At 52.3% G+C, this 22,790-nt stretch overlaps 2 protein-coding genes across 2 annotated transcripts in view; one reads left to right on the top strand and one right to left on the bottom strand.

Annotated features, from left to right (window-relative positions):
• Positions 1–11,418, top strand: part of Adamtsl2 (ADAMTS like 2) — a 29,852-nt gene extending 18,434 nt beyond the window's left edge. The window contains exons 12-19 of the mRNA XM_021155855.2: positions 984–1,081; positions 3,997–4,123; positions 5,147–5,360; positions 5,444–5,599; positions 6,247–6,417; positions 7,128–7,304; positions 9,824–9,968; positions 10,714–11,418. Of these exons, the coding sequence (XP_021011514.1) occupies positions 984–1,081; positions 3,997–4,123; positions 5,147–5,360; positions 5,444–5,599; positions 6,247–6,417; positions 7,128–7,304; positions 9,824–9,968; positions 10,714–10,832 (1,207 nt within the window). The 3' untranslated portion in view covers positions 10,833–11,418. The remainder of the gene's footprint in view (positions 1–983; positions 1,082–3,996; positions 4,124–5,146; positions 5,361–5,443; positions 5,600–6,246; positions 6,418–7,127; positions 7,305–9,823; positions 9,969–10,713) is intronic.
• Positions 11,419–12,859: 1,441 nt separating this feature from the next.
• Positions 12,860–22,790, bottom strand: part of Fam163b (family with sequence similarity 163 member B) — a 31,019-nt gene continuing 21,088 nt past the window's right edge. The window contains exons 2-3 of the mRNA XM_021155857.3: positions 15,791–15,906; positions 12,860–15,138 (exon numbers count right to left, since the gene is read on the bottom strand). Coding sequence (XP_021011516.1) covers positions 14,728–15,138; positions 15,791–15,883 — 504 coding nt within the window. The 5' untranslated portion in view covers positions 15,884–15,906 and the 3' untranslated portion in view covers positions 12,860–14,727. The remainder of the gene's footprint in view (positions 15,139–15,790; positions 15,907–22,790) is intronic.

Genomic DNA, 22,790 nt, shown 5'->3' with positions numbered 1-22,790 from the left:
TCTCGAGTGACTGTGGTCCCCAGGAAAGAGACTGGTCCGTTTAAGTCCTGTGAAAGGTGATGCTGCACCGCCCTTAGGTAGCCCCTTTTAGTTCCAAGGAAAGAAGAGCTGGGCTATGCAGCCCAAGAGAGCTGTGATGATGGCGATGGGGATAGTGATGGGGCTGCCTCCTCAACTGCTCTTCTTGGCTCCAGGGGTTATGAGATTCAGGGACTGTGTTCCTATTTGAGTGGCAGACACCCTAGGTGGAGGTAACAGTGTAGCAGCGGCTTCCTCCCTCTGCAGAGCCCCGCATAGCCTGCACAGAGGGTGTTGAGGCTGGTTCAAAGAAGCTAACAGTCCTAACAATACTTGGCTTTGGGCCAAGAACCAGAGCTGTTAGCTGGCCAGCCCCCAGCGTGCCTCTTCCCGTCAGCTGGCCTGTGCAGCCATCTCGGACCTGAGCTGCAATGCAGTGTGGGACGAGGTCACTCTCCCTCCTGCAGCTGGGCTTTGTGAGTTTGAAATTTGGAAGCTGAGTGGCTGGTGTCCCCATTCATCAGAAACCCAACTGAGGGAGGCGGCTGGGGAAAATTCTGGAAGCTCTCAGGCCCTAAGGGCTTTCTGAGATTCCTTCTGGGGTGGGAAGAAGGAATCTGCTAGCCCGTGCGAGAAGACCGAGTGAGAAGCCGGTGAATGTTGAAAGAGCAGTTAGAACACTGGGGAGTTCCCCATTGCTCAGCATTCCTCTGAAAGAACAGGGTGTCTTCACGCAGAGTCTCTAGTACCTGAAATGAGAAATACCCACGTCTGCTCAGTGCCAACATGTATGTCTCCTTTTCTGTTCCAAAGGGTGGAGCCCTGGTTTACATGGAGGGTACTTGCTGGAGCCCAGGAAAATGTATCTTTAGGGAGAGTGTGTCTTAGAGGCAAACTAAGCCACCTGACAGCAAAGCCTATAAGCACCCAGCTTTCTCACCACACTCTGTTTGACCGTGTTTCAGGACCAGACCCAAGGCACGCAAGCAAGGTGTGAGCCCAGCTGACATGTACCGGTGGAAGCTCTCATCCCATGAGCCCTGCAGTGCCACATGCACCACAGGTACTGAGGCTGGGACCACGGGGACACCTCCTCTGAGCCTACCTTTATGGTGATTGGGCTTAGCTGGAGACTCCCGAATTCATGTGAAGTCCCAAGCCACCCCCAAAGAGCTTGCCTAGCTTGATCTGGGAGGTAGGGTGGGATGGCAGGAGTCGGGGAAAGGTCACAAAAGCATCCTTGATCCCATGACCTGTTAGGTGACAATCAGGTCCAGGCCTCACTGGTTAGCCCTAATTATCCTCTGACATCTCAGGAGAGGGGCTTTTCAGAATAAAGATGGGCATCTTCACTCTGCGGTTCTGCTCATACTGGCCCTGACTGAAAACACACAATGCTTCCCTGTTCCTAACAATTTGGAAGCAAACAAACACCTTGGGGTTGGGGAGCATTTGAGCCGTACTGCCTACTGTATCATACCCCAGTCTCTCGGGAAATTGCTACTGACTTCTGCCCATGACTACATTGTACCATGGCAAAGGTTCTTGTGGGATAAATGGAAAGGCACCATCTGCCTGGTCCAAATTCGTCCAGTGAATGCCATTTCTGCAGCCCTGCTGTGGGATTCTGAGGTAAGGCTGAAGCTGGTCCTAGCCCAGGGGCAGCCAGTCCACTGGCTCCAGCAGATAGATGAGCCCTGAGACCCGTCTTTCACAGGGATGGGTTGTCAGGACCAAACGTTATAGCAGCTGTGTGGCCTCTGCTCTTGAAACCTGTTGAAACTGTGTATGGGCAAGCTATTGGGTCCTTCTAGCCATCCTGGCTGTGGGACCTACCATGTGCTGTGACTATGAGAACTTTCTGGAGGCTGGAGAGGTGACATCATTTGAGATGTCTCCAGGTTGAGGCAGCCCTGGTGGCAAGGTGCTTGATGAATGAGCCCCGGTAGGTGATGTCTTCAGGGAGAACATGACACCATTGTCTTTCAACGCTTAGATGTACCCAGGTCAAGGAGCAGGGATGTTCTGTGTGTCCCACAGCGCAGAGCAGAAACAGGAAGAAAGGAAATAGGACAGGTGTGATACTGGGAAGGGATGAGCTTTGACTCAGACAAAAGTGTCAGAAGGAGAGAGGCTCCTGTGACCTTAAGAGGCACTCACCCATCTGAGTGACACGGAGTCCACACTGCGGACAATTCACTGCCTCAACACCTTCTGCCCTAACATCACTAGCTGTCTGGAAGACCCCGCTGTTCCCAGAGCTTAAATTTGATATGTAAAACTGTAGCCATGCTGAAGAGGCAAGGCCAGGGTGTGGGATTTTCCAGATGTGAATGCACACAATGTCTGCAGATGTTCTGTAGAGAGTCATGAGTTCACCCACCCCTCTTCTCCTTCTCTCATGCTGAGATCCGCTTTTGAGGGTGTGCTGGGATGTAGGGCCTGCCATCTCTGTACCCTGAACCCCCAGCCATGGCGAAGATCCTAGGTTTGTCCTTTAGGAACAGCAATGTGGTCAGGTGGTCTTGGACTCGACTTGGGGCTCAGGGTATGACTTCTAGACTGTCCCTCAGTCCCCCAAAGCACAGCATAGCTTCCCAGGAGCTAAGGGTACTGGTAGGATTGTAACTGAGGAGGGATAGCTGGTCTTGGCTATTTCATGTCTCAGGGCTCAAAGCACACTTCAGCTCAAGGCAAGGGCTCTGCGGTCAAGAAGTTCTGAGAAGCTTCACACTCAAGACAGGTGTAAGGAAGAGGTGCCCAGAAAAGTTACATTTTGATCTTGTAGCCTTTCTGGAAATTTCCCATTCTGGGCATGAGCAATATGGGGCCATGACAACTCTGGTGGCTCTGCTAGGTGGGACCTGGATTTTCTCCCATGTGCTTCCATTCCATGATGACAAACCAAAGCACAGCCATGTACTTGGGGCAGCTGCACAAGTCCCCAGCCTGTCTGTATGTCCCTGGGTCCCAGAGCTAGTGTGTCTGAGGTCTGAAATGTTCCAAGCAAGCCTGACCAGGAAGCTGCTGACCTCCCCCAGCAGGCTGATGGCTGCACAGCCTAGTGCTGGCAGGGGAGGAACCAGTCATTGCAGCCTGGCTTGGCCCTCATGGAATAAAAACAAAACAAAACACATATATGGGTTCTCTGCGGACTCCATGGTTCTGTTTGGGGTCGGGGTTTGGAGCAGCAGAGGGTGCCGAGGCTCTGACATCCCTGGACAGGTAGAACCACTGAAAACCCCAAGATCTTCTTTCACATACAGTGCCACCGTGGCTTTCCCCAGCAGAGCAAAATCCTGGCATACCTTGCTCCAGAGTAGGGGATGCTCACCCTTTAGGGAGCCCATGTGCAGGCTTTCTCTGATGTGCAGGAAGCAGCCTGAGGGAGGAAGGAGAGGAGGTATGGTTGTGTGTGTGTGTGTGTGTGTGTGTGTGTGTGTGTGTGTGTACTCGTGTGACCCTTCATATTCTCTTGGTATTTTAGAATTCAGGAATCCCAGAAAAAGCCACACAAATAGTTAAAGGCATTTGGAGGTGCTGGTTGGGAGACCCTCAATAAGAGCTGAGGCCCCTAATCTGATGTTTGGGGGCAGGGCTATCCTGCTGCAATAATTTGGTTTTTCACCTGCTTGCCTGCTCATCTGCCATAAATGGTCTCTATTAGACAAATGAGCTTAGGGTACCTGGCTTTAACCGACTCTGCCTCTGGAAGACCATCTAGGTTTGTGGCAGGTGAGCTAGATGCCTGGGCTGGGCTGGAGGGGCTGGGCAAAGAGGTCTGATCCTCAGACTCTGGCCCACAGAGCTTTCCTGCTCCCCACTCTAGCATTTCACCATCCCCAACCCAAGAAGCAGAGCTTGGAGTGATCATGTGACCCATTCCAAGACCACAAGGCTCACCCTATATCTGTTGGTGTCCAAGGTATTCCCTGTTAACCACACAGTTTACAAACCCTTCCCTTTCCCCGAATCTAGGAGTCATGTCCACCTATGCCATGTGTGTTCGCTATGATGGTGTTGAAGTGGATGACAGCTACTGCGATGCCCTCACCCGTCCTGAGCCTGTCCACGAATTCTGCGCTGGGAGGGAGTGCCAGCCCAGGTACCTGTCCTGGAGCACCAAGCTGGGAGTCAGGATGAGTGAGCAAGTGTGTGTGTGTGTGCCTGTGTGTGTGTGCGCACATGCGAACAGGTGTGTTCACACTAGGGCTCTGCTGTGAACTGAGCTGTGAGGCTGTGTGTGCGGGTCAGAGCAGAGCACACAGGATGGTGATTAAACATTACATCATAGGTTTTCTTCCACATTACTCTCTATACCAGAGGGGTATCTATGCACAGAGGCTGACCTGTGCAAGTGGTATCTCTGTAAGCTAAGAAGGATTACCTGGGAAACAAGTGGAGCCCCATCTTTCTAGCCCCTTGTCTCTTATCTTCTCTTCAAGGCAGAGTCAGGGCCTGCGTGTCACTTCCAGGGAGCCATGTAGTTCTTGCTCCCTAGCATGACCACGCTCTCTTTTTCCTTCTGGCTGCTATACCTGGAAAGTTGTTCCTATATCTGGCCTGTTCCTATGTGGAACACACCACAGAGCTGACCTGTACTTGATTTAGAGTCTTCTCCAAGTGTGTCTTCTCAGAGGACCTGCATGGAGAACTCCAGCCTTTTATGGCCCCACTCGGTATGGAAAGTAGAGCTGGGTGGTCATCCTGTACACTGGACAGGCCATTCTCCGGCTATGCAGCTAGACTCACAAGCTTGGATCCATCTTTGCTCAGGAAGAAACAAATGTCCAGAGGAGACCACAATCACCTGTGTGACCCAGCAGGGCAAGCAAGGCCTGGGGCTCTGGGATACTGGAGTATGAACATAAAGGGTGGCAAATGTGAAAGACGTGAAGCAGAGGGCAGAAGGGACAAAGGAAGAAAGACTGGGGGTGAGCGTAGGTGAAGGTAGCCAGGTCCCCGAAGACTATGGACACTTGCAGGACACTCATCCAACGTTCCACTAACATTGTCAAACACTGGGTTAACATGGGCACAGTCCACACTGGCAGGTCTCATCTCCTTCCGGTCTGTTTTGGCCTGTGTGATTTGGGGCCACTGAGGGCTGTCCTCGATCCTGAGGCAGGTGGGAGACCAGCAGCTGGAGTGAGTGCTCACGCACCTGTGGTGAGGGCCATCAGTTCCGCATCGTGCGCTGCTGGAAGATGCTGTCCCCTGGATTTGACAGCTCCGTGTACAGTGACCTCTGTGAAGCCACGGAGGCTGTCCGGCCGGAGGAACGCAAGACATGCCGCAACCCAGCCTGCGGACCACAGTGGGAGATGTCTGAGTGGTCAGAGGTGAGCATCTACAGATGCTGGGGTGGTGGCCTGTGCCTGAGAACAGATGCGCCATGATGCTTCTCACCCTGACTTCCTCGTAGTGCACTGCCAAGTGTGGAGAGCGCAGTGTAGTGACCAGAGACATCCGCTGTTCTGAGGATGAGAAACTGTGTGACCCCAGCACCAAGCCTGTGGGAGAGAAGAACTGCACTGGGCCTCCCTGTGACCGCCAGTGGACTGTCTCAGACTGGGGACCGGTGAGGGCAAGGTTCAGGATATGGGGTTAGCTATTTCTGTAATTACAACAGAAATGGTACCCTGACCTGAGGGCTCTGCTTTGCCTTAGTTTTCTCATCTATGTGGAGTAAAGAGAAGAGAAGAGTAAAATAACCTTCCTTCCACTCGTGTAGGGACTCAAACCCTTGTCCAGAAACAAGAGTGGACATCATCACCCCATTAATGACCTCTCTGTCTCCACCTCTCCTGACTCCATCTCTCCTTGTCTCTGTATCTCTCTGTCTGTCTGCATGCCTTTCCCTGTCCCCGTCTCTCTGCAGGTGTTTTCTCCCTGTCTCTGACTCTCCATGCCTGTTTTCCCTTCCTGTCTCTGTCTCCATCTGTCTCTCTCATGTGGAACAGAATTGCTCATATGCCAGGTAGGGTCCTCTCCGGGGGTGGGGGCTTAGGTGACCTTTGGAGCTGTGCTTTTCTCTGTGTGTGTTTTGCACCGAGCATGTTATTTCTGTAATTAGAACAGAAATGTTATTTAAAAAGTGGTTGCCATGGGAACTGCTTCGCACACTGCCCTAGACTAAGCTGTTTCTTTTATTTGGGAATGCTGAAGGTCGGGGGCTTGTGGAATGGCCCCTGTTATCTTACCAGCTCCTGTCACTCCCTCTTGCAGTGCAGTGGGAGCTGTGGACAGGGCCGCACTATCAGGCATGTGTACTGTAAGACCAGCGATGGACGGGTAGTCCCCGAGTCTCAGTGCCAGACAGAGACAAAGCCTCTGGCTATCCACCCCTGTGGGGACAAGAACTGCCCAGCACACTGGCTGGCTCAAGACTGGGAAAGGGTGAGTGCCCAGGGGCCTGACTAGGGCTGATGGGGGGTCTCTCGGGGGATGAGGGAGAATCTGCCTGAGTGTCAATGGCTGGTCACAAGGAATAACTCATGACACACCTAGGAAGAACACTTGACTAACAATTTACTTGGAAAAAAGCCAAAAAGATAGTAAAACCATTTCCTGTCTCCTCCCTTAGGGGTGTCTGCAGGTCCTCCAGTGTCTTCTTGCTGGGCCCTGTTCTGGGAGACACAAAGCCAGAGACAGGGTGACCGGCTGCAGGCACTTTCAGCGCATGGGGCCTTGATGACCTTTTGCTATCTCAACCTTTGTCTTCCTTCTGTCTCAGCCTGTCATTGTCACCAACTTGCCATTTCAGACAATTGCTCTCAGTCAATGGTTTCCGGCAGGGCCACTATTAACTAAATAATCTTGAGCCAAATTGCTTTCTGCAGAATTGATTTTGGCCTGATCATCCTTGGGCAAATTACATTAGCCAATTTGTTTCAAAACAGATGGTTTGGGGCCCAATTGCTTTTGATCAAATCTGGATGGGGCCAAATGGTTAACGAACAAAGAGTTTTCAGCCAATCCCCCAGCTGAGAGTGCTTAGCCTCTCACCCCGTATCATTGACCAGTCCTTGACTTCCAGAAGGGCCGTGGTCCTGGTTCTGGTTCCCTGAGCTTCTGGCTACTGACCTATCCTGTTTGGCCCTTCTCAGTGCAATACCACCTGTGGGCGTGGTGTGAAAAAGCGGTTAGTTCTCTGCATGGAGCTGGCCAACGGAAAGCCTCAGATCCGCAATGGCCCTGAATGTGGGTTAGCCAGGAAGCCCCCTGAGGAGAGCACGTGCTTCGAGAGACCTTGCTTCAAGTGGTACACCAGCCCCTGGTCAGAGGTGAGCACCCAGCAAGCCCCGGTGAGGCTGCTTTAGACTAGACCTGGGTTCTGATCCTGCCACAGAACGTCCATCTTGGTCAATGTCTGTGAAGCCTTCTTCCCTGCTTCAGTCAGTCAAGGTGCTTGTCCCTGGATGCTTCTAGATTAGCTGGAGGAGAGCCAGCCAGAAGTCTTTTCTGCTCTTACCTAGGTCCCTGCAACTCATTTTGTGGGCCTGTCTGGGCCTGGTTACTTCTGGCTTAAAGTTGAAGCTTGTAAGTGGTGTGTTTGGTATCTCTCAAGGTAGTCCAACTCCTATAGACTCCTATAGACTCCTATAGAGGGTAATAAGATTGGCTGAGGCATGGCTAAGGCAGCGACGTGAGACTTGAGCACACAGGTGGCAGAACGTGAGCTCTAGGTGAAGACACTGAGCCAGTGGGCCAAAGAGCAAGCTTTCCTGACTAGGTAGGACAGAGCTGAGCTCTCATCTCTGAAGCAAGAACAGAGAGCCCTCACCTGTTAGAGGTCACTGAGGGCAGCTGTGGCCCAGCACTTGTCACACATCTCTTTTCCAAATGACACGGAGAGGAAGAAACTGAAGTTAAGAGAGCTTTCCAACATGGGGGCAGAGTTTAAGGGGCCCAGGAGTAGTCTCAACTTTCAGGCTAGTTATGCACAGGCAGAGAGGCAGTGAGTAACAGAGCGGGATGGGAGAGGCTCCCTGTCTAGGCTCTGATTGGCACAGCAGTAACTGCACCTCTGGTTCTCAGGCCATTGCCTTCTCTATGTCCATCCCATAGCAAAAGACGTGTCTGTCCTGTGTAAGGATATGTGGAGTTCAGAGCCATCTTTAAGCTTCTCTTGTCAGGCTGAGGACAGGACTCATGTGGCCAGGCTGGGCAGCACGGTGTTTCCAGCTGCCTGTGGCTTTGGGCCTTACATAGGTCAATTCTGAATGCTTAGGAACAGTGTGGAGTTGTGGATGGGGCCTGGAGCCCAGAGCCTTCCTTCACTATGGTGTTCTATAGTATCCAAGACCCCAACATATACGTCCTCTCCAGGTTCAGCTGCTGGAATGGGTAGGTTACAAAGCCAAGACTTGAAAGTCCAAGGGTTCTGTGGGGTGAGGCCCCAGTGGCTGCCCTTTTCAAGCAGAGGCGTAGGAACTCCAGGGTTCTTCTACACACATACACACACACACACACACACACACACACACACTGTGGTGTCCACCAATGAACATCAGTGCCAAGGTAAGAAGGAAGGAAGGTAGGTAGGGCTGTGGTTGACTAGAGAGGATGCGTGGTAGAGCTCGAGGACCAGCAAACATGATTAGGGGAAGCAGGGAGAGAGAGAGAGAGAGAGAGAGAGAGAGAGAGAGAGAGAGAGAGAGAGAGAGAGAGAGAGAGAGAGAGAGAGAGACTCACAGGTGTCTCTGGAGTGAAGGTCCCCTCTGAACTGACTGAACCTAGCCAGAGGTCTGGCTGTGGCCTGGGGAGCCCAGTGACTCCTGTACTTTAAGAAGAACACCGGTCTCAGGGTAGCTGTGTAGCCAGAGCCAGGCACCATGTTGGTCAATGGGAAGGGAGGAGAAGAAATAATGGGGATCCCCAAAGTAGCCATGAGGGAGGGGTGCTTCCTATACTTCCCTGATGAGAGAGGAGCAGACTGGAGCACATGAGTGGCGGACATGTGCTGTCCTTTCTGCCTCTGGCTGGGGCAGTGCCATTCTCTATGGCTGCCACCTCATGATGCATCAGCTCAGTGCTTTTCCCATCCAGCCATTCTGTTCTATGCACTTTCCAGGGACAGACAAGCAGGTTCTAGGACCTTCCAGGAGCCCGCCTATCTTTAGGGCATCTTCAGAGGTGAAGTATCCTCTCTGCCTGTGCCAAGCCAGCCTCTCCTCTTCTCAGGGAGGGTGAGAAGGCAGGTGGCCTCACATCAGCCTTCATCAGCTCCTCTGTGTCTGGTAACCAGGCAAGGAGTGAGCCTGGGGCAGGGGCCTCCCCATACCTCAGGTCTAGGCATGCCCGGGTGATGCGGGGTCACCACATCAGGGAACCACTGCCTGCAGGATCTTGGCAGGGGGATAGCAGGGTAATTGGGGTCAGCAGATGTCCCTGGTATTCTGGGTAGCTCAGCAGGCTTTCTGAGGGGAACATCTGGACTCAGAGTGATGGCTCTGGATGTTGCATTGATTGGTCCATGGCAAACCCTCTGTGTCACTAATCTGAGACAGATGGAACTTGAACACTCAGGAGGTCACAGTCAGAGCAGGAGGGGCCACCCTCTCACTGTGAGGCTGGGAAAACTGAGGCAAAGCAGCCAGATGGTGCCTTTCCTTCAGCTACCTCTACTCAGTCCCAGCTCCAGCTTGAGGTTCCAAGGAACTGCTGTGTCCTTGCCAGCCTATGGGATGGTTGGATGGTCATGGTGCAGAAGGACAGGTCCTGGGTGATGAGATTCTCTGTCTCTGTCACTATGGGGAGCCTCGTTATGCACCTGTCTGTCTGTCTGTCTGTCCCACACCAGTGCACCAAAACATGTGGGGTAGGTGTGAGGATGCGAGACGTGAAGTGTTACCAGGGAACCGACATTGTTCGTGGATGTGACCCACTGGTGAAGCCTGTTGGCCGACAGGCTTGTGACTTGCAGCCATGCCCCACAGAGCCCCCAGGTGAGAAGGAAGAGGCTGGGGACAGGGCATTGGGGTATCTAGAGGAGCTGTGAGAGCCAGGGTCTAGAGAACCAATAGACATCAGCTGGGGAAGCATCTAGAGAGACACATAGGTATGTCTTCAGGAGGTCTTCATGCCTAGCTGAGGTTCAGGAACCCCCACAGAGACCTGTGTACTAGAAAAGGCACTGACCTAAAATGTGGTTGGGGAAGCTGTGGGACCAGGAACCAAGATAGCCTGGTCTGAGCAGCAGGTACTGACTCCCAGGACGCCGGGAGGGTCTCAGGCAGGGTCTCTGGCTTGGGCACCTGGAAAGACAGACAAAGTCCAGTCTCCAAAGTTGATGCCAAATGTAGGGGAAGGTGAATTCTACTTTGGGAATACTGAGGAAAGGGGAGAGGAACCCACGGGCCCTGGAGGTGTTAGGACTTTTCAGAAGGGATCAGGGACTCTCCCAAATCCTGGGGTTTTGCTCCTTTGTGATCAGATCAAATCACTTAGTGGGAGCTTAGATTAGATTAGGGATAGCTGAGATGTGGATGGAGATCTGTACTAGCTGGGGTCCTCTGGACCAAGACTGAGGGGCTTTTCTGTTGACCTGTTCATAGAGTGGCAGCTGGGCTGACCTTAGTGAGCTCCTGCCTTTGTGAAGATAATATGGCAAGAGTTGGGGACCCTGGGAGCTGTTTTCCGTTGGTCTTCCAGCATTTAATCCTTCCCTTTTGTACTGTGTCCCATCTCCAGATGACAGCTGCCAGGACCAGCCAGGCACCAACTGTGCACTGGCTATCAAAGTGAACCTCTGTGGCCATTGGTATTACAGCAAAGCCTGCTGTCGCTCCTGCAGGCCCCCCCATTCCTAGCTGCCACTGCTGCAGCCCCTGAGATATAAGCACGCTATCCTGGGGCTTCCTTGGACACCCACTCTGCAGGGGATGCTGGACTGTGAAGATATGACACAGAGCACAACTGACAAGAAGGGACTTTGACACTGTGGCCTTGTCTCTGCCCTGGGTGAGAGCCTCCAGTGCCCACAGGCCTCTTCTCAGATGGAGCCACCCTGCTGCGGAAGCTGCACATGCACTCCCAGGATCCTGTGTCTGTGCCCATCCCAGAGGGCTCAGAGTCCAGAAGCCAGAGGAGGCAGTACCTGCCCATTTCTCAGACCCAACTCTGATGTGACAGAATCCTCTCAAGGTGACCTGCAGGTGCCACAGGAAGGACAGAGTCTCCTTTCTTTGGCTGTCTTGGGTAAGGAGAGGCCTTGGGTCAGCTGAGGAGGCCAAGCTGCCCTGTCTCTGGAAGTACTGAAGGTACCCCTTCCTATGGCATTAGTGCCACTGTCCCCTCCCAGAGTTCCTGTGCTAGATGGGAGGGACGGCCCTTGTTCCTGGATGTCTCTGCCATCCTCCTCACTACTTACTGGTGCATGTTAATAAAGTGGCTGTATTTATGGGAGCATACTGGGGTTTCTGTCACTTTGGGCAAAAATGGTGGGTAGCCTCAGGGACTGTATAAGTTTTTTGCTAGACAGCAGGTGCACAGATGGGTAGGGCAGTCAGGTATAAAAAGTAGACAAAAGGCAACCAAAGGAGCAGGGAGTGTACAAGGAGAGGCTTTGTGGGCAGCAGGACAGGGGTGAGGTAGACATTGGCATGAATCGCCTGCCATTTTTAGCTGTCCTGGGTCTGGGGCTCATTGTGAAGATGGAACACAGGGCTACAGGAATGCTGGGGGAGCAGATGGCACAGGCAGGCTGCAAGGTACAGGATAGGGCTTCCAAGAGCGCCTACAGCTGGGCTCCTCTGGTCTTCTGGCATTTCGTCAGGTTTCATCTACGGCCATCTACTACTCTCAAGGATTATCCTCAGGGCTTCATGCGCAGCTTCCCACATTAGGGGTCCTTCTAGTGGGTGCAGAGACACAAGGGGCCTATTGGGGGGGTGCTGCTTCAGACTGGTTTTTCTTGAGTGAAAGAAAATGGAAAACAGCACACACACACACACACACACACACACACACGCACGCACGCACACACACAGAGCCCCAGGGAGGCAAGGAGGACGGGGCTGAATCTGAGATGAGCAGGGTTAGTTAGCCTCAGCATCCTGGAGGAATCCTTTGGCTGAGGTAGTAGGGAGGCTGGTGGCCTCTCCTGTGCTTTGTAGTCACTCTGCCCAGGACAGGTCTGCCAAAGAACTTTGCTTCTGAAGGGCTTAGCGTTTTGGGGGAAGTTGAGGCAGCAACACAGCCCAGTACATTGTTGCTTTTGTGTGTGCCTGTACCACCGGGGTTGAAACAGGGCGGCTGTTCCTAGAGATTTTATTTTAAGCCCCCAAATCCAGGAGTTAATGGGTTGGGAGACAAAAGTGCTTCAGGGCACCGGCTGGACTCAGGGCAGTGTCTGTGTGTCTCAGGGGCTGAAGCCTCAGCCACACCTGAGTCCCACCACTACCCGTCCACACTCCTTCCCTTCCTGATGTCCTCCCTCTCCACTTCATTCCACACTCCTTCCTGTTGGCCTTTACTGTGCAGCTCTTACGCCAGGCTCTGTGTCGGGTATGCCACCAGCAATGTCTGGTTTCATTTTTCTGAGGTAGATATCATCAGTGCGCAACTATGCTGTCGTAAGATCAGAGACGTCAGCCACTGGTCCCCAAGAAACACAGCCCATCACATTCAATCTGTTCTTCTGATTGGTTAACAGCAATCATGAAAACCCCTGGGCATGGGGAAACAAAGGTGGCTTGTGATGATGCCCCCTTTGCCTAAGAATTATTCTCAGCGGCTTGATCTGGGAAGGTGGGCTCCATCTGCTTCCAGGGAGGGTCTGTGCCTGAAGGTGCCCAGTGGATGGACGGACAAGCAGCCACGCACCGTGCTGTGGGAAACAAATTTATTGGCTTTTGCTTTTTTCAGGGTGCTGTGTGGGTCCCTGGCAAGTCCCATGGTGGTGTTGAGTGGCAGGGACAGATGCTTAATTCACTTTGAAGATGTCTATGGATCTATACAGAGATGGTGGAGGTTAAAAAAAAAGGGGGGTGATAGGAGGCAAAGACAGAACAGCCCAGAGCACCCCTCCCTACCTCACCCATACCCCAAGCAATGCAAAGGACAGATGCCACAGGATGGAATGGGACAAAGGACATAGAGGGGGGAAAAGTAGGCTGGAACTGTCTGTGATTCTAAGGGTGGATTCCACTAGCAAGACCAAACTGAGGAAGGAAAATGAAAAGGAGAAGGAATTCAGAATGCCAAAGACAGTAGATCCTCACTGGCATGGTTCAGCTGCCTGTAATAAGTGTGAAGGTCCCTGCTGTGGTATCTGGCTCAGGGGTGGCCACTGTCCTACAGGAAGGCACCTTCATGGGGACACTTGCTCCTGTCTGGAGCGCCATGGCAGGGCCTGAGCAGAAAGGAAATTGAGGCTATGCTGCCAAGAATGGTGTCTCTTTTCAGAGCAGGAGAACTACGTTCCTGATGGCTAGGGCCCTGGGCTTGGAGCATCTTGGTCACCTGACACGGATTTCTCAGACAGTTGAGGGCTTGGAGCAGCATGGGTAGAGACAGGACTTTCATACAGGGGCAGCAAGCTCTGGCTGTCTGGACCTGGGGTGCCTCATTCTGAGCATTAAACAGGAAGTGGGTGGTCTATAGCTCAGCTTCCCCTAAGGACCTCCGTACCAACTGAGGACCAGGGTTCAAAGGGCTTTCTGCAGCCAGTCTCCCCATCCCCCCAAAGTACATGCATGGGGAGGCAAGCCCATGAATAGGGTGACTTGCCTAAGAGTCACAGCAAGTCGACACCTGAGACCTCTAGTGCATAGCTGGGCCACCTCCAGTGCTTCCACAACCTAGCTGGATGTGTCTCTCACTTGTCTGGGTGTAGGGTTAAGTGCCAGATGTGTACATTTTAGTGTCACCCCTCCCAGAGCAGGGGCATCTGTGCCTATGCCTCTTCTTTCAGCAAAAAGCAGATTGGGCAGAGCAAGTGTCCACACTGATGACTCCTAAACTCTCCCTGTTTACAGGGAGATTTGTCCATCTTGGAGGAGACCAGAGCAACGGGCATCTCAAGCTTGTGTCAGATGCTTGGCATCTAGGTTCAGGAGCATGAGACAGAGAGGCTGGAGGAAGGAGTGAAGAGAGAGCGGAGAGAAGGATGGGAAAGACAGAGACTGGGGGAAGGAGTGAAAAGAGCGGAGAGAAGGATGGGAAAGACAGAGACTGGGGGAAGGAGTGAAAAGAGCGGAGAGAAGGATGGGAAAGGGGAGACAGGGTGAAGGGACAGAATATTTATTTGGTCCATAGTCTCTAGGGAAGGTTCATGCTTGTAGGGCCATGGCAACCAGCGAGGCCACTGCTCCCTTAAGCAGGAGGAAGCCCAAGGCCTGGTGAGGAACTGACAGGGATGACCATGAAGCCAGAGACAGGCAAGTTACTAGGGTTGACATTATCCATCTTCTCACTTCCTGGAAATAGGACCTGGCCCCTGGGCCCCAACACAGCCTTACCTTACCCTCCTGTCCCCTGCCGCCCTTCTTATGCCAGCTGTCCCTACTCACAGCTGCCACATCTGGTTCATTGGGCTTTATCCTTGTAGAGGGCCCAGGGGTTCCTCATTCCAGGAGCCCCTAGGACAAGGATACGGGGAAGACTGACTGAGCAGAGGTCTGGAGTTGGGGCCAGGGTGTGCCGTGGGTATCCTGTCATGACCTCAGGACCCAGGGCTGGGCGCCTCGGCAGGATAGAGGCCTGTCACACATCAGTGCTTACACTACGGCTTCGGGAAAAGGCCTCCCGCATGGCAGAGAGGCGGTTGGGGTTGAGAGCCTGCAGGCCTCCGAAGCTTGCAGAGGGCAGCTCCACATCTTCCTGGCTGATGCTTTTGTAGGCCACACGCCCCCCGCCGTTGCGCACGCCCTCAAAGTCTTCGTCCTCTGGCTCCTGCAGGAAGAAGGTGGGCGGCTCGTAGTGGGAGCAGCTGCGGCAGAGGGCACGGGCCTGCGGGGACTTTTGGCTGAAAGAGGTGGTGGCAGCTGGGTAGAGAGCAGGCCCGTTGGTCAACACGAGGTTGCGGTTGGAATGCAGGGGCGGCAGGTGAGAATGCACAGCAAAGTCGGGTTCCTCCTCGTCCTCCTCGGATTCGTCCTTCTTGCAGCAGTAATACTGTAGGCAGAGGACCGGGGTGACCACAGTGCACTCCCCACCAGTGTCCATTGGAAGGTGGCCCTTCTCAGTCACCTCCAGCTGCTCCACCACCACTCAGCATCTACCCCCACCTACTCGGAGTTGAGGTCCCTGCGTTATGTCACTTATTTATCTCACCCACACAGCTGGATGTTACTATAACTTCCATTTTGCAGGCAGATAAACTGAGGCACACACAGGTAAGAAACCTGAGAGTGGGCAGAACTGGATAAGCTGTTTCATATCCTAGAGTCGAGTCACAGGCACTGGGTGTGCTTTGCACACGGGTTCCCCCTCCTCTTGGGAAGACATGGGACCTCAAAAACCTCTGGAGCTCTGGTGGGGAAGGGTATGCAAGACAACACACCGTTCGCTGCTGCCATCCTAGAGGGCTGCATGTCACTGGCTAAGTCCTTGGTGCTCTCTGAGCCTTAGCCAAAGCCGTCAATGAGCTGGATAGCTGACCACTGAACAGCACAGCCATACTCTATCCCCACTGCAGAGTTTTTCCCCTGAAGTCTGGCTGTACCCTCTTGCACTCTATCCTGGACCCTGGTCAGATGGCTTCCTCTGCAGAGCCACCCTTCAGGCTCCACTCAAACCCATTCCCTTCCCCATCCCTTGGGAGTACCTGAAGCCGACAGTAGCACAGAACAGCGATGATACAGAGCAGAATCACAGTTGCCAAGATGCCCCCAGTGATGACCACAGTCCCGGCTGTCATCCGCCCACTTCTCCATCAACAGCCTGCAACAGACACCATAGGCCACAGCATTGTTAGTGCCTCTATGCAAAGCCACTAGTCTACTCTCCACAAGACCATCAAGAGGGAGAAAGGCAACCCCCCCAGAACGCGCTCACCACAGACTAGGCATCAGCCTGGGACGGGCAGGTGGGAGGAGACTCCGAGCCTCCAAGCCCTGCTCCACCTCTTAGCCTCAGCTTCCCTGTTTGTAAAAGGTGAATGCTAATAGCCTGGCATGGAAGTTTGTTTAATGTTTATGTGTATGGGTTTTTGCCTGCATGTATGTCTGTGCATAATGTGTGCTGTGCTGTGCTGATGAAGACTGTAAAGCTGCAGATCCCTTGGGACTTGAGTTACAGACAGCTGTCAGCTGCTGTGTGGGTTCTGAGAGCCAGGGTCCTGTGGAAGAACTGCTGGTGCCCTTAACCACGGAGCCAACTCTCCAGCCCCTGACCTGAAATTCTCTCTCTCTCTCTCTCTCTCTCTCTCTCTCTTTCTCTGTGTGTGTGTGTGTGTGCACACACGTGTGTGCACGTGTACATGCGTGTACACGGCATGTCAGTGTGGAGGCCACAGGACAAAATCAGTTGTCTTCTTCATCTGTCCCTACCTTACTTTTGGAGACAGATCACTTACTGAGCCTGAGGCTCACTGATTGGCTAGCTGCTGGCCAAGGAGCTCTTGTGTCTGATTCCCCACTGCTGGAGCTCCAGATGTGTGCCACCATACTGTGTTTTCCCATAAGTGCTAGGAAGTGGAATCTGGGTCCTTATACATGTAAGGCAAGCGTTTTACTGACTGAGCCATCCTGAGTCCAACAGCAAAGCTTTCCTGAGCGTGCCTGTTAGCATTAGCTTTAATAATCTCCCTTCCAGCCTAGCTCGACACTCCCACTTAAAAAAAATGTACCTAATGCAGGGCATGGTGGCATATATCTGTGATCACAACAGGGAGACGGAGGCTGGAGGGTCAGGAGTTGGAAGTGATCTCCAGCAACATAGCATCTCTGAGGTCACCCTGGAATACATGAGACCCTGTCTCAAAAACAAACAAGCCAATAAGTGCCAGACGCAGTTCAGCCGAATGCTGGCTTCAGATCTGGCGTATCTGGCTCTTTGCCTATTTTCCCGCATTCATACATTTTCTCCTGTGGTGGAATTTCTGACATATCGCACCATTTAACAGAGCCAATCCCAGTTATATATTTAGTGACAGTAAAATGCACAGCACGTAATTTCACCAGTTGTCCTGCCCCTGTCTAGCTGTGCATGGCTGTGTGTTCGTTGTGATACATGTATGTGCTGTGTGAGGGCAGAGGTCCATCTGCCGTAGTCTTTACTAGGAGTTATCCATCTTGGTTTTGTTTTCTGACTTAAAACTTTTATAACATCTATTTATTTGTGTGCACACATCATTTGGAGATCAGAGAACAAACTTTGGGAGTCAACTCTTTCCTACCATGTGTGCCCACAGATGGAACTGGGTTGCCAGGCTCCACCACACACATCTCCACCTGCTGAGCCTCCTTGACAGCCTCAGGTGTGTGTGGGGGAGGGGGGGGAGTTGTTTGGTTTTATTTTGTTTCGACAGGTTCCGTCACTGGCTTGGCACTTGCCAAGTAGTTGAAATGGCTGGCCAACATGCCCTCCCCTGCCTGTCTGCCTCTCCCCACCTCCCCAGTGCTGGGATTACAAAAGCATACCACCTCTGGCTTTTTCGGTTCGTTTTGTTTTGGTTGTGTGTGTGTGTGTGTCTGTGTGATCAGCAAACACTGATTGAGCCATCTTTTCAGTCCTATTTTCACCATTGCGTGTCCAGTTTAATGCCACAAGTAGATTTTCTTTCTTTCTTTCTTTCTTTCTTTCTTTCTGTCTTTCTTTCTTTCTTTCTTTCTTTCTTTCTTTCTCATCTCATGAGACTAGGAAAAAAAACAATTTCTTTTTATTTAGAAAATTTATATTTAGAAAAATATATTCCCAGTGATGTTACAGGGACGTGATGGCGATCCACTCCTATTACAAAACCAACCCTGATGACTTTCTCAGGACAAATTCTTAGAAGACAGATCTCTGCTGCCCTGGTGGCATGAGCTCTTCACTGCAGGGAGCACACAGCCTGCTTTCTATGTGCCTCTTGCAGGGCTCATCCCACAGGTGGGGCCTGTGCTGAGTGACAGCCCCACCTGCTGTCACAGCCTCTCCTGCAGGGTCTTCCCTTCCTCTGTTGCAGGGCAACCTTTCCCATCTTGGCCAGTGCCATTTGAAGGAAGACTTTCCAGTTTCTCACAGTCCTTCCATCTTCCGGGGCTCTCTCTGACCAGCCCCGTACCTGGGCAAGCTTAGCCCTTCCTCCACTCCTAAGTCTCTGGTTTTTCAGAGACCATGGGAGATGACATGGAGGGAGTGACCAGAATATTTAAAAGGAAAGCCAGCATATCTCAGTCTACCCATAAACACTTCTGTTCAGATGACAGGGGGCACTCAGAAAAGTCTCTCCTCTGCTTGGCCTCTCCGTCCTCTGTGATGCCATTCTTACAATGGACTGCTCGCGTTAGGACCCATGTGTGTTACAACCTTCCATTCCAGAGTTCTCAACAGCCCTACCATTGCCTCTGTTTCACGTGACTAGAAAAGAAATGGAACTGTTCCCCTCACAGGACTTCCTATGTATTAGAGATGGCCTATTTCCTCGTGTGGCAGTTAAGAGGTCCTTCACGGCCGCTTGGAACTCTAAGCTGGCCTCCTGACGCATCAGGAGAAGCCTGACATCATTTCCCCTTCTTGTGATGTTGCATTGACGATGGTTCGGCCTGGTTCTTTCATCATGGGATTTCCCTCCCAGCTGCTACTCTTCCAGCAATATCACAGCAAACACACAACAGCCGTCTCCCCAGGTTCATTTCTCTCACGCTATTTACTCGGATTCTTCCGGATAAAGGTAAAAGAGCTCGCTGAGCTGGTGATTACAAAGCCTCAGCTGAAGGGGGAAGGGCATCCACACCTAGTTCTTACCCCATCACCTGCTAGAGGGGCCCTAGCTCCCCAGGCTCACTGCAGCATGGCTGACCGTTGGATGGGTTTCCACCGACTGAAGTCAGTTTTCCCATTGTCTGAGGGGGACTGTAGGCTTGGAGACCTCTCTGTGGTTATTGCTGTGCCATCCTGGAGACCTCATGAGCCCTTGGTGGAGTTTTCCAGGACGGTACTCACTGTCTCATTGTTCACAGCAACCAGAGTCTTTTATTACAAATGAACTCATTAATTAATTTGTGTGCGTGCCTCATTCCCTTGAGACCGGGTTGCTCACTGAACCTGGAGCTCATTATTTATTTTCTAGGCTGGGGACCAAGACATGGTGACCTCCTGTCTTCAACCCAGTACAAAGGCTACAGGTGCAGGGCCATGCCTCCAGCACTTTACACAGGGCTGGAGTTCCTAAGCCCAGCTCTTACCCACTGAACCTCCCCCCAGCTCAGTGCTTTTACCTTAGTGGTTTTGAAACACAGCCTCAGATCTCCCAGGCCTCCTGACCCTACTGACCAAGTGCTCAGACTGCAGCAGGCACCTCCCACCAACACACTTTATGTTTTCAGAAGAAAGAATCTAAACCATGAGTATTTACATTTAAACTCTGGGATTCTGTTTCTTGGTTTGAGTTTTTATTCATTAAAATTTAATCTTTACTTCTCTTTTAATAACCTAAATTTACTTGCTCTACCCCTTGTATCTGTAGCAATTTTAAAATGGCAATGTTAGGATCCCCACTGAAGCCTCCTGAAAGGCCACCATTTGTCTCTCTGTGTGTTTGTTCCCACAGGGATAGAGTCGAATCCAAAGACTTTCAAAGTCCCCACAAGCAATTCTTAACAGTGGCTCCCCACTGACTCCATACTCAGGTTTATTTTCTTCTCATTTGTTTTTAGCCTAAAAATTGCTTTTCAATTATAGAAAGTGATTGGTCCTACAGACCCCAACACAAATCCGGGTGCATCTGAAGCTCGTCCTTCCTTCTCTCTCTCTCTCTCTCTCTCTCTCTCTCTCTCTCTCTCTCTCTCTCTCTCCTTCCTTCCTTCCTTCCTTCCTTCCTTCCTTCCTCTGCTCTGCCCTGGAAGCAACAACCTGTCTCAGCTCCACTTTTCCCCTTCCACAGTCTTGTCCTAAGCACGCACATGCACGCGCACACGCTAACACTTTCCTCTTCTCTTTTCAAAGAAGCTGCTGTTAAGACATGTTGCGCCTTCCTTTGCTTCATGCAGCGGGGTCTAGCCCCATGCTGCAGTGATGGTCTTAGGGAGCCCTCTGGATCCACTGTGGAGTTTCTCTGCAAGCTCACGCCCAGGTCATACTCCTTTAGGCTGAAGAACCCAAGCTCACACCACTGGACCCTACAGACACAATTATCCACCTTTTACTGTTACAGAAACATGCAAGGAAACGCCCTGTGGTGCATGTTTCTAAATCTCTGCTAAACCTGCCCAAAGACTTGCTGGGACTTAGACTGAGGAATCCTCGTCCAGGGGTGTATGAGAGTAACGGACAGACCGGTGTTTTGCTTCTGACTCTCCAGGTCTAGGTGGGGCGAGTCTAGATGAGGTGTTCCTACACACTTTACAGTTTGACTTGGGAGAATCAGATAGCCTGAGTACAGGTGGAAGAGCCATGGACATGCACTGTCAGGGAGAGTCTTGCTCAGGCCATGCTTTGATGCAAGGCTGGGACTGGAATTCAGATCTCAGAAGACAGATGGATGGACAGATGACAGGCAGGTCCAGACAGACCCAGAGCAACAAGACAGACAGATATAGGGACAACTCCAAATACAGGCAAGTCCAGACAGCCCCAAAGTGTGAGACAATGGGGTGCAGACATGCTGGAGAGACAGACAGAGAAGGAGCCCCAGGGACCCTACACATTCCCGGGCATGCTGCCTAACAGTTCTGCCCCCCTCGGCCTCTCCAGAGGCTGGGGCCAGCTGGCCTTGCTAGGGCTGTAGGCCTGGAGAGAAGGGGCTGGGATCAGGCCTGCAGTGGAGGTGGCTGCAGGACTGTCCAGGTACATGGCATGTTTCTAACAGTAGGGTGAACCCAAACAGTCACTGGGGCCACTAGAATCGACTGCTCTGCTCTCAGTCCTCTGTTGGGAGTGCAAGGAACATTGATTTTTCTGGGGTCACTGAAGAGATCCCAGAAAGCTTTTCTCAGTGGTCAGAGAAGCTGGGAAGGGTGAGGTAGGTACTGAAACCTTGATTCTCTAGGAAGAGGACTGAGGAGGGTCTACCTGGGAGGTGTATACTAAAGCAAAACAATGTCCTAACTAAGGTGAAACTGTTCTGCACGTGTCACACAGTGGTATCTTACTGTTGAAAGAGATGACAGCAGGGACAGGGCCCTGGTGGTCATAGGAGGAGGGAGGAGGAGTAGCCAGGCTCTCTGATGCACAGAGGCCGCCTTCGTTCCTATCATCCCACCTGCTTGTCAGACAGACCCCTCTCTCTGAGATGACATGGGCCCCCATGGTTGCTCACTTGTGATGATGATGTACAAACCACAGCCTGGGAAGGGGAAAGTGGCCTGTTCTACACCAGTCCCATCAAGACAAACGTTCAGGGTCAGGTTAGAGCCAGATCTACGGATGTGCTCAGGAGTGTGTAGGGTCTCTGGGGCTCCCTCCATCTTCCTCAGTGCAGTAATGTGTTCTCTACTGCCCCATGACTGCTGAGCCTTAAATCTCCTCTGTACTAATGCCCTAAATCGTACAGCACCCTCATGGGAACATGCACTGCAGCAGACAAATCTGCAGCAGACAGTTTGGGGTACAGCCCAGCCTTGCCCTGGCTCTCCCCTCTGGGCTCTGCTTCTGAGCCAAGAGGTTTCATTGGCTGCATTTGTGCCCTTCTTGTTTGTCCTTTGATTATAACAGGGGTATAAATGGGCTTGAGGTGGACACAGACCCTAGGGTTGGAAAGCTTCTCTCTTGAGAATTAGGAGACCCTCGGCTCCCTGCTGGTCAGTGGCATGTGTGAAGACACATGTGGCAAGGGCTAGCATCCTCAGCTAAACATGTAGAGAGTCAGGAGAAACAGACACAGATGTGGAGATGTCCTAGAAGTCTCCAGGACCCTCTGAGACTATAAAAACATCACTTTAAGTGGGTTTCTCCTGTTCACACCCAGGGCAGATGACTATAGAAGCCAAATACTGGTGTGAACTTGTTGCATTCAGAGAAGCCAAAGAGGAGAGAAGTGGCTAGCAAGTTGGACTTGAGTGCCTTTAAGGTCAAGATTCAATGTCCTGCAGTGACTCTCCCCTGGGGCTCACATGCAGGCTCACTGGCAGCCACAGGGACTGGGGCTGGATTCTACCAACAGCGTATGCCCCAATCAAGGGTGCCTTCATGGATGCAGGGCTGGAACTGAGGGGAGGAGAGAGCTTACAAGAGGCATGGCAGGGCAGGGGTTCCTCCTCAGGACAGAGAAAGAAGTGGCCTATACAATGTACACAAACAGACCTGAATGCCAGCCTGTGCTTCTCCAGTCAGTCACCGAACAGACCCAAATGCCTCAGTTTCCTCCCTAGGAAGATTTGAGAAACACTGAGGATTCTGGGAGGGGCAGGCTGATATCATGTGATAGGCATGAATTAGGTCTCCAAGGGATCTGGCCACACTCACAGTAGAGCCTCTCCCAGGCCTGAGAGACACACACACAGCCCTCACTTGGCCCTCAGACCCAGGCTGCTTTTTGCTGCTCTTTGGGGCCTGGGTCCTCTCCAGCGGCAGGCAGCCTGGCGGCATGATGGGAAGGGTTCCAGCTCAGGCCAGGTGCCCAGGGCTGTCAGCAGCCGCTGCTCCAACACCCGGGCCATCCAGCTGGAGCGTCTCAGCATCGC

The sequence above is a fragment of the Mus caroli genome, unplaced genomic scaffold, assembly GCF_978045245.1.
Source record: "Mus caroli unplaced genomic scaffold, Mus_caroli_1 scaffold_2, whole genome shotgun sequence".
In the NCBI taxonomy this organism is placed as follows: Eukaryota; Metazoa; Chordata; class Mammalia; order Rodentia; family Muridae; genus Mus; species Mus caroli.
This window is presented reverse-complemented; position numbering and strand designations above follow the sequence as displayed.